Source organism: Pongo abelii, chromosome 21 (assembly GCF_028885655.2).
Source record: "Pongo abelii isolate AG06213 chromosome 21, NHGRI_mPonAbe1-v2.0_pri, whole genome shotgun sequence".
NCBI classification, from domain to species: domain Eukaryota; kingdom Metazoa; phylum Chordata; class Mammalia; order Primates; family Hominidae; genus Pongo; species Pongo abelii.
This window is the reverse complement of record NC_072006.2, coordinates 51,455,402-51,469,840: the sequence shown is the minus strand read 5'-3', so window position 1 is coordinate 51,469,840 and position 14,439 is coordinate 51,455,402. Positions and strand designations below refer to the sequence as shown.

At 48.6% G+C, this 14,439-nt stretch overlaps 1 protein-coding gene across 3 annotated transcripts in view; it reads right to left on the bottom strand.

Moving 5' to 3' along the window:
- EYA2 (EYA transcriptional coactivator and phosphatase 2) overlaps positions 1–14,439 on the bottom strand; it is a 315,121-nt gene that overhangs the window by 1,387 nt on the left and 299,295 nt on the right. For all 3 annotated transcript variants that reach the window (XM_054541866.2, XM_054541867.2, XM_024239112.3), the window contains 4 exons: positions 14,222–14,382; positions 7,096–7,210; positions 6,071–6,192; positions 4,050–4,150 (listed from right to left, as the gene is read on the bottom strand). In XM_054541866.2, the coding sequence (XP_054397841.1) occupies positions 4,050–4,150; positions 6,071–6,192; positions 7,096–7,210; positions 14,222–14,382 (499 nt within the window). The remainder of the gene's footprint in view (positions 1–4,049; positions 4,151–6,070; positions 6,193–7,095; positions 7,211–14,221; positions 14,383–14,439) is intronic.

Sequence of the window (14,439 nt, the reverse complement as noted above, 5' to 3'; positions counted from 1 at the left end):
CTGTTTTCTTTATAGCTTTTGTTTCTATCTTTTCCTTTTCTTTGCAGCAGGTAGTACTTGCTTCAAGTTATTGTCATGATGTGGAGTTTTCTTTTTTTCCTTTCTTTTTTTTGAGACAGGTTAGAGTGCAGTGACATGATCTCTGCTCACTGTAGCCTCAACCTCCCAGGCTCAAGCGATCCTCCTACCTTAGCCTCCCAGGTAGCTGGGACAACAGATGCATGCCACCACATCTGGCTAATTTTTGTATTTTTTGTAGAGACAGGGTTTCACCATGGTGACCAGGCTGGTCTCAAACTCCTGGGCTCAAGCGATCCACGCACCTCAGCCTCCCAGTGTTGGGATTATAGGCATGAGCCATTGTGCCCAGCTGAATTTCGTTTCATTAATTTTTTTTTTTTTAAATTTTAGAGATGGAGTCTCAGTTTGTTGTCTATGCTGGAATGCAGATCATGGCTCACTGCAGCCTTGATCTCTTGGGCTCAACTGATCTTCCTGACTCAGCCTCCTGAGTAGCTAGGGGCAATCTAGGTAAATAGGAAAAAGGAAGGATGCAGGACAAATTGTATATATATGTGCATGTATGTGGAGGAAAGAATGATGGTGTTTCTCAGTAGTTTCAAAGATAATAAATAAGACTACCTTAGGAAGAATGTAAAGAAATCATTAAGGCAGGTGTAAATAAAACGTCATGGGAGCCAGCCAGAGGAAGCAGCCTCTTTTTTGGTAGAAGTGAATGGGATGGGGGTATCTCAGGGGACAAGAGGTGCACGAGACCCAGACCTTGAAGAATGAATGAGGAGGCCGGGCATGGTGGCTCACGCCTGTAATCCTAGGACTTTGGGAGGCCAAGGCAGGTGGATCACCTGAAGTCAGGAGTTTGAGACCAACCTGGCCAACATGGTAAAACCCCGTCTCTACTAAAATACAAAAATTAGCTGGGCGTGGTGGGGGGCACCTGTAATCCCAGCTACTTGGAAGGCTGGGGCAGGAGAATCGCTTGAACATGGGAGGAGAGGATGCAGTGAGCTGAGATCGTGCCACTGCACTCCAACCTGGGCAATAAGAGTGAAACTTCATCTCAAAAAAAAAAAAAAAAAAAAAAAAAAGAATGAGTGCTTCGTAGTTAGCAGGTCACTGAAGGGAAGGGCATCTCGATTGAGAATCCCTGGGTGAGCAAAGGAAGATCTATAAAGATGCCAGGGACAGACCCCAGTGGGGCCTTCTGCACAGGTCACAAACACTTATGGGGCTTTCATTGGAGGCTCAGATAAACCCACAGATAAGAAATAAACAAGATAAGTTCATCTCCTGGTAAGTGCTAGGAAGCAAACAGAATGAGATAGGGTAGAAAGCAGCGTTGTGTGTCTACTTTTGAAAGCTGGATCAGGAAAGGCCTCTCCAGGGAGTGTCATTTAAGCAGGCTCTGGCAAAGATGTGGGGGAACGTGGGGGCAGGTAGAAGACACAGCAAGTGCAAAGGCCCCAGGAAGGTTGAGCTTGGAATGCAATGCTCACTGCTGCACCGCATGGCTCTTGGCACATAGTAGGTGCTCAAGAAATATTCGTAGAAGGAATGAAAAGAGGGAGAGAGAGAGGGAAAAAAAGAAGGTAAGTTTCTTAAGCAAAGTCCTCTGAATGTATCCTTTTCTCTTTGTTCTGTAGTTTCTAAACAATTCTCAGCTCAAGGGAAGCAGAAAAGCATCTCCTATGGGAACAGCTCTCATCTCTTCAACGCCTTCTCACTGCCCTAGCATTCCCATCCTGCCCTCATCTCGGCTAAGCCTTCCTTTCTTTGCAAAGATAGATTCTGGTTGCCACCTGGCCAATCTTGCCCTCTTTAAAGAGTGTAATTTGGCTGCGTGTGGTGGCTCACACCTCTAATCCCAGTACTTTGGGAGGCTGAGGTGGCCGGATCACCTGAGGTCAGGAGTTCGAGACCAGCCTGGCCAACATGGCAAAACCCCGTCTCTACTAAAATTACAAAAAATTAGCCAGATGTGGTGGCACATGCCTGTAATCCCAGCTACTCAGGAGGCTGAGGCACGAGAATCACTTGAATCTGGGAGGTGGAGGTTGCAGTGAGCCGAGATCATGCTACTGCACTCCAGCCTGGGTGACAGAGCAAGACTCTGTCTCAAAAAAAAAAAAAAAAAAAAGTGTGATTCATTTTTCTGGGAGAGAATGAGCAAAGGTGGAAGAAAGAGAATATTCTAGCCACCTTTATCCCAGGCTTAAAGGTTCCAGAGTGCCAGTGGATTCATCACTCGTGGAGAGGCGGAGACAAATCACCCACTAAAATGGAGATATTAACAACACTGTCAGCAGAAACAGTGAAAGCCCCTGGTCCTGCGGCCATATTTTACACCGCTCAGATGTCCGGTGGCCTGGGCTAATGACTTCCATTTGTCAGGCTGAGAGAGCTGCTGGTGGACTGTGTTTCTCACTAACGTTCTGGGGCTTCTGCCTCAGACACTGGGACTTTTATGGGAGTTCTGTGTGGGCGGGTGTGTACCTAGTCTTCTTTGGCTGGCTCTACTCTTGCCTGACTAGCTCAGGGGTGAAAACCAACTGTGTTTGAAACTCGTAAGTCCGTCTCCTCCCTGCCAGGCCTTTGGAGCATGACACAGGTAGGTTTGCATGCACCAGATGTGTGACCTTAGGCATATTAATTAACCTCTCTGAGTCTCAAGTTCTGCCATCTATAAAATGGGGTGTGGCCAGGCACATGCCGCTAATCCCAGCTTTCTGGGAGGCCAAGGTGGGCAAATTGTTTGAGTTTAGGAGTTTGAGGCCAGCCCAGGCAACATGGCGAAACCCCATTACTACATAAAAAAAAAAAAATACAAAAAATTAGCCAGGTATGGTGGTGCCTGTCCGTAGTCCCAGCTACTTAGAGGCGGAGGTGGGAGGATCGCTTGAGTCCAGGAGGTAGAGGCTGCAGTAAGCTGAGATTGTGCCACTGCACTCCAGCCTAGGTGCCAGAGTGAGACCCTATCTCTAAAAAAAAAAAAAAAAAAAAAAAAAAAGGGGATGCAATGATACCCACTTTGTAGGAGTTTGTGAAGGATTGAATACAATGATGATGTTAGCAATAAAGTTACGGTGATGAAGGGCATGGGGTTAGGTCAGCACCTCAAGATGCCAGCCACAGCCTGGCCACACACCAGTGTGACTGACCCCGGCAGCTGCCCCTCAATATCACTTCTCCCCTTCTCTCTCAGAAGCAGCTCCCATTTCTTAGCAGGGCTCATGGCGGCTGATAATAGAGACTACATCTCCCAGGAAAGGGGAGGAGCCTTCCAGGTGGAGGGAACAGTGCCTGCAAAATCTTCCAAGCTCCTCTCTCCCGGGGCCCTCTCCCAGGACCCTAGGGCTTCCCTCTTCTTCTGAGTTTCATCTGCTGAGACCCTAAACATTTTTGCATTTCCTTGGGATTTGCTGCCAGGCAGAGATGGGGGAAACCAGGTCCCCGTAATTAAGCTCTGTGACATTAACAATCCACTTCCCAGGCCTCCGGGTGGGGGGTGGCAGCCTCTCTGGGGCGCTGTTGACAGGTCCAGACCCAGCACTTTGGCAGCTGTTTCTTTTCCAAGAACAGAGATGTGGCCACCAGAACCCCCTGCCCTCTCCTCACGGGCCCGAGATCACAAATGCAGGATTTTCTTTTTCATTAGCTTAATGCTGTCTTTATTAACTGGGAAGGGTTCCTGGAACATATGATCAGTAAGTATTAAATAAAACACATGCACGTGCACTGGCCCCCCACCAGCCTGCCCCGCCGGAGTGTCTCTAGGCTCCCGAACAGTTGTCCTAGAAACAATCCAGGGCTACCAGGGGCAGCAGCCAGAGGCAGAGAGGGGGATTTGTAGAAGGAAATTACTCAGGATGCTTCTGCAATTTGCAAATGGAATGGACTGGCAAGCAAGGAGCCTGGGAAGGAGGACCCAGCCAGCCACGGGGAGTGGAGGAAATCGTGGAAGGAGCCCTTGAAGATCACGAGGGGTGCTCGAAAGAGCAGGAAAACAGTGTGAGAGGTGGAAGAAGTACCTTTTTTGCTCCTTGCTCCTCTTCCACACCATCACCGATCACCACGTAGACAGCTTTTCTGCCGAATCTCTGCATTATCCTCTCGAAGCAGCTTTCCTTCCCTGCACACACGCAGGAAGGAAAGAAAAAACGCTCTGTGAGGACCCCAGATTACAGCCAATACCCACTCATTAAGAGCTTGGTGCCTGCAGCTGTGCTCCCAAAGGCCCGGTATTCATCATTTCGTTCTTGAGCAAACTTCTGAGGTGAGCACTGTTATCATCCCCACATGAAGGATGATGACAGCCGGAAACACAGCGAGGGTCAGTAGCTTGCCCAGGGCAACACAGCAGGAGGAGGCAGCGCAGGGGTTAGAGCAGGCTCCCAAGTCTCTGCAGCTGTCCGACGTAGAAGTAGCAATGGATGCACAACCATTTGAATGCACTTGATGCCACTGCGCTGGACACTGTTTTGTTTTGTTTTGTTTAGAGACACAGTCTTGCTCTGTCACCCAGGCTGGAGTGCAGCGGTGCCATCTCGGCTCACTGCAACCTCCACCTTCTGGGTTCAAGCGATTCTCCTGCCTCGGCCTCCTGAGTAACTGGGACTGTAGGCACACATCACCACACCTGGCTAATTTTTGTATTTTTTAGTAGAGATGGGGTTTCACCATGTTGGCCAGGCTGATCTCGAACTCCTGGCCTCAAGTGATCTGCTTGCCTCGGCGTCTCAAAGTACTGGGATTACAGGCGTGAGCCACTGCACCCAGCCATCTTAACCTTTTTTTTTTTTTTTTGAGACGGAGTCTCGCTCTTGTTGCTCAGGCTGGAGTGCAATGGCCTGGTCTTGGCTCACTGCAACCTCTGCCTCCTGGGTTCAAGCGACTCTCCTGCCTCAGCCTTCTGAGTACCTGGGATTACAGGTACCCGCCACCATGCCCTGCTAATTTTTTTATTTTTAGTTAGAGATTAGTTTTCACCATGTTAGTTATTTAATTTTACCACAATTAAAAATAAAAATGTTATTTAAAAAAGAGATTTGAAATAAACCTGCAAAGGTACTTGAGGTATGCAGGAAAAATGGGAAAAATGAAAAGACAGGATCTTGTTGAAAAATCTTCAACAACCATTTTGGCCCTTACTACTATAATTTTAAAATCAAAAGGCACTTTCATATAATGTTTGGATGTAGAACTTCAGTAAAACCAAAATTGCTCCAAGAAAATGCTGCCAAAGTACTATAAGTTATTTTTTTAAATTTTTTGCTCTAGAGAAAAAACAATGGAAAAGGTTTCTAATTAAAAATATTTTGGCACGGTGGCTCATGCCTGTAGTCCCAGTACTTTGGGGGCTGAGGTGGGAGGATTGCTTGAGGCTGGGAGTTTGAGGCTGTAGTGAGCTACGATCTCGCCACTGCATTCCAGACTAAGTGACAGTATGAGTCACTGAGCTATGGACTACATTTCCCAGCTTCCCTGGCAGCTACTTGTGGCCACGTGACTAAGTGGGGCTAACAGGAAGTGAGTAGAACGTAATGTGCATAGCTTTCTGAGCTTGGCCTTCAAACATCAGACCCGCTAGAATGACAACGGGCTAGGACTCTGATTTGACCCCATACGTGAGAATAAAACCATAAGAAATGGTGGAAAAATAAAAAGGGAGAGACCTGGGTTTCTGGGTGTCTTTGAGGACAGGGTCACCCCACCAGCCTGGATCACTCACCTCTGTCTGTTCTACTAGGGAGAAACCAGCTTTGACTCTTTTGCAAGCCCTTGCATTTGGGGTGTGTTTGTTACAGCAGCTTTGCCTGTATCTGAACTCATACAGACACTTTGGAAAACTGTGGTCCTAACCAATTTCTTTAGAAGCAGAGGTTAAGGCGTGTGGTCTGTGGGGGCTGTTTTGGGGATCTGAGTCATGGCCGTAGGCACATTCCATCAATTTCCCCAGTGTCATGTTCCTTAAACATCCCATTCCCAGGATGGAAAGCTAACCCCACCCTCCAACCCTGTATCCCCCACCCCAAGTGTGGCTTTTCCCTACCTGTCTTGGTTGCACTGTAGATGTTCTCAATAGGAAACACAGACCCCAGGCCATATAGCAGGACTTTGGCCAGGGCAGGAATTAGTTGAGTGGTGGTGACCAGCACATTGACACAGTTGGGCCTAAGGACAAAGGAGATTGTGGATCAGAACTCAGAGGGACCACGAGGCCAGGCCTCCTCCTGCTGCATGAGCCTGCAGTTGGCGGGAAATCTGGTAGGCTTGGAGGCTGTGGCTGTCATCTTCAGCTATGTTAGGGCCTAAGGATTCTCAGGCTGTTCCTCTCTTTTAAGCCTGAAGCTGCCTGACATAGTGAAATGTAGTATAGGGGGAATATTTTTCTTATATAAAAAGCAAATGTTTATTGCAAGGGCCATACACTTAAATAGTTGCAGGTCATGTAAATGAGCGATATGGAACAAGTGTAGGACAACAGGGAGAGGTGGGGACTGGAGTAAGCTGGAGCCTGCATACCAGTTCTCATCTTTTGGGAGAATCCAGAAACCTGGAAACCTGTTGGGCCCTGAAAAATCTCTGCCGCTATTAGCTCAGCTATGCTCCAAGGTATCCACTGAGCCTTGTGCACTTAAGCTTTATTAAATATTTGGGCTGGGAGTGGTGGCTCGCACCTGCAATCCCAGCATTTTGGGAGGCCGAGGCGGGTGGATCACCTGAGGTCAGGAGCTCGAGGCAAGCCTGGCCAACATGGTGAAAGCCCATCTCTATTAAAAATACAAAAATTAGCTAGGCGTGGTGGTGCACACCTGCAATCCCAGCTACTCAGGAGGCTGAGGCTGGAGAATTGCTTGAACCTGGGAGGGAGAGGTTGTGGTGAGCCAAGATCATGCTACTGCACTCCAGCCTGGGCGACAGAGTGACTCCATCTCAAAAAAAAAAAAAAAAAAATTGGAAAGTGTGCAAGTGAGAGTTTGAGGAGTCCAATTCTCCCAAGTGTGACATGCAGGAGCACCACTGTCTACTGTGAGAAGTTCAATGGCACAGAGGAAAACGAGGGCTGCCACTTGCCGGGAGTTGATGAGGTTTAGTGCCTTCAGGGAGTGGGTCAGCCAGAGGTCTGTGAGAGCTTCCAGCTCAGCTCGAAGCTGTAGCCAGGTCTCCCTTTTGGGAGCGCCTATCAACCCTGTGGACAAAGGAAATAAAGATGTAGTCATCATATCAGAAAGATCTGGGGGATGAAGGTAGGGAACAGGAATCTAGCTACTATACTCTGAGGGTTAAAATCAGATGACACCCAAAGTAAACTTCAATCCAGTGGCTTCTCTTAATCTTATCCTGAGATCAACAGATTGATAGATTAATCCATCCACTGACTGATTCACCCATCCACCCATCCATCCATCCATTCATCCATCCAATCATCCACCCATCCACCTATCCACCCATCTGTCTACCTACCCACCTATCTACCCATCCATCCACCCAATATCCATCCATCCATCCATCCACCCATCCACCCACCCACCTATCCACCCATCCATCCACCCAATATCCATCCATCCAACCATCCATCCATCTACACAATATCCATCCATGCATCCATCCATCCACCCATCAATCTACCCACACACCCACCCATCCACCAATCTACCCACCCACCCACCCATCCGCCCACCCATCCACCCATCCACCCATCCACCCACACACCCATCCACCCATCTACCCACCCACCTATCCGCTCATCCACCCGTCTACCCCCATATCCATCCATCCATGCGTCCAACAAAAAATTCAGGAGTACCTTCTAGGTGCTTGATATTGTAATAGGCACTGAATGTACAGATATGAACAAAAATATGCAGATTATAGAGCTTATATTGTTATAGTGGAGACAGGGAATAATAACATAAAAAAAGATGAACATTTTTGAGTGCTTATGTGCAGGGCTCTGCTTTTAACATGATTTCATTCTCACAATGACCATAGAAGTGGACAGCATTTTTATTTCTGTATTTTTAGGTAAAGAAACAGGCTTTTTGATGTTGACTGACTTGCTCACCATAGGGAGAAAATAATGGACACCTATCCAGCCATCCATCTACCTACCCACGTACCTACCCATCCATCCACCCAATATCCATCCATCCACCCAATATCCATCCATCCATCCACCCAATATCCATCCATCCACCCAATATCCATCCATCCACCCACCCACCCACCCATCCACCCATCTACCCACCCATCCACCCATCTACCCACCCACCCATCCACCCATCTACCCACCCATCCACCCATCTACCCACCCACCCATCCACCCATCTACCCCCACATCCACCCATCCATGCATCCAACAAAAAATTCAGGAGTGCCTTCTAGGTGCTTGATATTGTAATAGGCACTGAATGTACAGATATGAACAAAAATGGACACAGGTCCGGCACCCAGGCAGCTGGCTTCCAGAGCCACTCTGTGGGTATTTCTCTATCTGCCATTCTCTCAGCCTTCAGTAGCTTTAAGATAAAGTTCAAAACCCCCAGCAGCGTGATCCTGTCCTTACTGAGTTTCATTTCCTGCCGCTCTTTCCATTCCAGCCTGGAGGCCTCGTTTGTTCCCTGAAACACCAAGTGGACTCCTGCCCCAAGACCTTTGCACACCTCATTTCAGAACCTGGACCACTCTTTTATCTCATCTTCTGCTTTTGCCTGGCTAAATCCTTCACACTCTGCATTTGGGCCTTGTCTTTTTTTTTTTCTTTTTTTTTTTGAGACAAGGTCTTGCTCTGTCACCCAGGCTGGAGTGCAGTGGTGTGATCAATGCTCACTGCAGCCTCAGTCTCCTAGCCTCAAGCAATCCTGCAATCCTTCCACCTTAGCCTTCTGAGTAGCTGGAACTACAGATGCCTGCCACCATGTCCGGCTAAATTTTGTATTTTTCATAGAGATTGGGTCTTGCTATGTTGCCCAAACTGGTCTTGAACTCCTGGCCTCAAGCAATACTGCCTTGGCCTCCAAAAGTGCTGGAATTACAGGTGTGAACCTCTGCATCCTGCCTTACAGCCTCATCTTAAATGTCGTTTGTTCTAGAAGGTCTAACCTGATCTCTCCAGGCTGGGTCAGGTCCCTTTAGTTTATATTCTCCCAACACACTGTAGCTCTTCTTCACAGCACTTCTCACAACTCTAATTTTAAGTGTATCTGTGTGACGATGTGTTTGGCATCTGCCTTGGCCATCAGGCTATTCACTCTAGGGCAGACGGCAGGGACCAAGTCGGTCTTGTTCACCAACATAGCAGCAGTTTCTGTAGCGGGGCCTGGCCTGTGCTTGGTGCTCAATCAGTATTTATTGAAGGAAGAATGAATTAATTAGGACAAAATGCTGCCTGTGCTATGGAGACATCGTCTTCTCTACATAAAAGACCCCAGTGTCCAAACTGGGACCTATGTCATCTGGACACTGCCAGCTCTCTCATCCTGTCCCGGACCACGTGCTCCCTCACTCCAGCTATCCAGCTATGCTGGCCTTCTTTATCTTTCTGAAAAGTGTCAAACTCTTTTTGTCTCAGAGACTTTTCATTTGCTGTTTGTGGTAGACACTTAGTTGCCATCCACTATCCATTTTTCTCACTTGTAATTAGTAAAAATATAAATACAAAAGGATCTTCTCATTAGTAATAAGAATCCTGATTTTGGCTGGGTGAGGTGGCTCACGCCTGTAACCCCAGCACTTTGGGAGGCTGAGGTGGGAGGATCGCTTGAGCCAGGTGTTTGAGACCAGCCTGGGCAAGACAGGAAGGCCCCGTCTTTACAAAATTTAAAAATTGGCCAGGAACGCTGGCATGTGCCTGTGGTCCCAGCTATTCTGGAGGCTGAGGTGGGAGGATCGCTTGAGCCTAGGAAGTTGAGGGTGCAGCGAGCCGAGATCATGCCACTGCACTCCAGCCTGAGAAACAGAGTGAGACCCAGTCTCAATAAATAAATAAATAAATAAATACAAAGATAGAAGGGGCCAGGCAGGGTGGCTCATGCCTGTAATCCCAGCACTTCTGGAGGTCGAGGTGGGCAGATCATCTGAGGTCAGGAGTTCGAGATCAGCCTGGCCAACAGGGTGAAACCCCGTCTCTATCTCTACTAAAAATACAAAAATTAGCCAGGTGTGGTGGTGGCAGGCATCTGTATTCCCAGCTACTTGGGAGGCTGAGGCAGGAGAATCGCTTGAACTTGGGAGGCAGAGGTTGCAGTGAGCCGAGATTGTGCCACTACACTCCAGCCTAGGTGACAGAGTGAGACTCTGTCTCAAAAAAAAAAAAAAAAAAAGAAGGATCCTGGGATCCTGGGCTCATAACACTGTAGAGTACTCGGCCAGCTTGGAATGCTTACAGCTCTTGTATATAAGAAAAAAAGTACATTTCTATCTGGTTTAAGCCATTGTTGTTTTTTGTGTTATTTTTTGGTTGGTTGTTCTTTTACTTATGCAGTTGAATGTAGCTGAACTGATTGACTCTTCGCTTGTATTGGTCATTCCTCAGCTCTGGGCATCTGGTTATCATTATTAGAACCTCATCTAGAATATTTAGAATACTGAGTTCAAATAGCCCTTCCTGAGAGATGGACTCTGGGTCTACTATTCCAAGTATCCCCTGGCCACCACTGCCCACGCCGGGCTCTCTGCCATATTCCTCTGTTTCTTCAGTAGGTGTGATCATTCTCTGAAATGACTGAATTAAGAATTTAAAGCCGGGCATGGTGGCTCACACCTGTAATCCCAGTACTTTGGGAGGCTGAGACGGGTGGATCACCTGAGCTCAGGAGTTCAAGACCAGCCTGGCCAACATGGTGAAACCCCATTTCTATTAAAAATACAAAAATTAGCCGGGCATGGTGGCATGTGCCTGTAATCCCAGTTACTCTGGAGGCTGACGCAGGAGAGTCACTTGAACCTGGGAGGTAGAGGTTGCAGTGAGCCGAGATCGTGCCACTGTATTCCAGTCTGGGTGACAGAGCAAGACTCCATCTCAAAAAAAAAAAAAAAAAAAAAAAAAAAAGAATTTAAGTGATTTGCTCACTTGTTGATGGTCTGTTTCCTCCACTCATTGAATATAAATTCTTTGAAAACAGGGACCTTGTTTCTTTTGTTCACCGCTGAATCCACAACCTAGGCCTTTGACGATGGACACATGGATGAATGAATGAATGAATGGATCTTCTTACTGCTACATGTCCCATCTTCTCATTAGTCTATCAACTCTAGGAGAACACATGGCCTCTGGTTTTCCTTTCTCTCTGCACCTTCCCCACAGACCCTTAGCTGGAACCATCAGTAACAATACAAACTCACAAGGCTCAGCACTTTTAGCTAGCTGCCCAACCACCCCTACTTTGCTCCATGCTGGGAAGTGTGCTTCAAGCTGTTTCCTCAGCGTTTTCCTCCAGGCTTGGCCTCCTTCCCACCTTCCCCAGATAACAACAGTGCCACTTGAGAGCTTATGTGTGTCAGATGCCACTGTGAGCACCTTTCCTGTGCGAATTCACAACATCCTGGCATGAATCCTTGTGTATATTGCAGATACTATTAGCCACCTACCAATGATGCCCCATTTTACACACAAGGAGGAAACTGAGGCACAGGGAGGTCAAATAACCTGCTCAGAGCTACATGGGAAGTGGTAGACGGAGGAATGACATCAGGCTAAGGCCCCTGATTCCAACCCTTGCCTCCTAGATGGTGATTTACTAAGTATTTTCTCTATCCTGTATTTTGCAGATGGCTTTCTTCTGAGCGCACCTTCTAAAACATGTGGAATTGCAGGGATCTGTGGTGATCCCTGGGCTGGAAGCTGCGGCCGTGCACCTGGCTAGTTCTGTGATGCGGGAACAGCTGGGTTGGGAAGGAGACCGGCATGCCGCTGGCTGTGGGCTCCTCACTGGCTGACGCCTTGGGTGCTCTCCCCTCAGCTATGGGTGAGCAGAGCAGCCTGACAAAGCCCTGGCATTTCCTGGGCCTTAACCTGGATGGGGAACAGATGCTCTCTGGTGGCCAACCCCATCCCTGTCTCACCTAAGTCAGCCCTCCTGCTCCCCTCCTCCCTCTGTGCAGGGCTGGGTACAAAGGCTGGGACCTGACCAGAGCTTGCTGCTTCACTCCTGCAATCAACACACTCACATCTGAGAGGCCACTAAGTGTGGCCCTGAAGGGCAGAGGTGGTGGAGTCATCCAGCATGGGACTTCACTGTGGCTCTTCTGCCTGGGTTGTGTGACGCTGGGCAGGTTACTTAACCTCCGTAATCTCAGCTTCTGCTTTCAAGCAACACCGTTGATAAAAACATTTACCTTACAGGGATGCTGTGAAGAGTAAAGCAGCTATTCCATGAAAATGGTGGCAAAACTGGCAGAGTGAGTGCTCCTTAAACATTAGCTACTGCCAGGACCGCGCTTAGCACATGGGCTGCATTAGCACGGCAGCCACGAACATGACAGGAAGTCTGTCCCAAAGAACAGATGGGAAAGCTACCAGGGACAGTGGAAGACACAGGGGAACCCAAGGCTCCCAAGCAAAACTGAGAGCAACTCATGACAAATGCCACCATTTACTGAGTGCCTGCTGTGTACCAGGCATGGAGTCATGCCTTTTGTATGCATTAACAATAAATCTCTCAATAATCCAGGGAAGCAGAAGTATTTGTATTCTCCATTTCATAGACTTAAAGACTGAGGCTTATTAAGATGACCATGTATGTACGTTGCCTAAGGCCACATAGCTAGAAAGTTGTAGAGCTGGGACTGGAAGTGGGTTCTGTCCAGTTTGAGAACTGGGACTCTATTCTTTCCAGGAATGGAGGGAGGGGGCCCTAGAAGCTTTTGGGGCCAATGTGTATATTGCAGACACTATTAGCCACCCACTCAAACCCTGCCCTTATGGGCCAGTGGTTGGTTCCAGGCACTGTGGCAACCAGGAATACTCCCAGATGTCTCCTGGGGAGGGCGCAGTATCACCCCCAGTTAAAAACCTCTGTTCTAGAGAACTCCAGAATTCTCTAGACTATGGCTGAGCCAGCCTCGCCTTCAGTGCCTTCAGACTTCTTGTTTGGGGTAATGAGCAAACACTCCTAGTACCTGAAGCCGGGAGGCGGGTCTCTCCTTGGCTGCACTTAGAATTCCCCCGGGATCTTTATGACTCCTGATGTCCAGGCTGCAGTGACACCAAGACCATCAGAAACGGAAACTCCTTGGGTGGTTCCAATGAGAGCCACATGTGAGAACCAGTGACTTCTAGGGCTTCTTCAATTTTAATGCCTCCACAGTCACCTGGTGGGCTTGTTAAAAATGCAGATTCTGGGCCAGGCAGGTGGTGCATGCCTCTAATCCCAGCTACTTGGGAGGCTGAGGTGGGAGGATCACTTGAGGCCAGAAGTAGTTTGAGACCAGCCTGGGCAGCATAGCAAGACCTTGCCTCAAAAATAAAAAAAAAAAAATTTAAAGCAGATTCTGAGTCAGTTGCCCAGGATGAGGCCTGAGACCCTGCACTTTTTTTTTTTTTTTTCCTTGAGATGGGGTCTCACTTTGTCGCCCAGGCTGGGGTGCAGTGGTGTAATCTTGGGTCATTGCATACTCTGCCTGCTGGTGACCCTGCACTTCTAACCAGCTCCAGGGGGATGCTGATGTGGTTGGTCTGCGGACAACAATCTGAGCTGCAAAGACTCAAGGCACATGTGCACCTGATTCCAGGGGGATTCTGGAATTCCAGAATCCAAGTGGGGATTCCAGGGCTGTGAAAACACAGATTCTGGGCCCCAGCGCAGAGTTTCAGATTTGCTAGACCTGAGGTAGGGCCAGAGAATCTGCATTTTCAACACATCCCCAGGTGATGCTGTCGCTGCTGCTTGCAGGACCACACTGTGAGAGCCTCTGGCTGTGGGTAAGAGAATTCCGCCCCCACGTCCACCCCGTACCATTTGTGGCCTGAAGGATCTTGGACCAGATGCAGCCTCCATCCCTCAGCTTTCCCACCCCCAAAGCAAAGGTGACAAAATCCCAGTGCTCTATTCCGAAGGGTGTCGTCAGGGTTGCATTAAGTGGGCTGGTACTGAACTTGTGAACCTCTCTGCCTGGCGCCTGGCACAGCAGGGACACAGATTGACAGCATCCATCCCAATGAGCTTCCCTTCCTCGGAGGCCCGAGGCTCACGGTACTCACCGCCGACGTTGTTCTTGTAGGTATTGTACATCTCCTTCACCCGCCGGTAGCGGAAGGCCAGCTTCCTCATCCAGTCCACGCCGCCATGCACGCCAGAGCCCAGGCACAGGTTGGCTCCTGGGGCCGAACTGTGGAAGCCGTCAGCGGAGAAGTTGTATGTGCTGCGGAGAGAGTAGGGGAGGGGCAGTGTTAGTGCAGGGGGGTGCAGGGCATCTTCA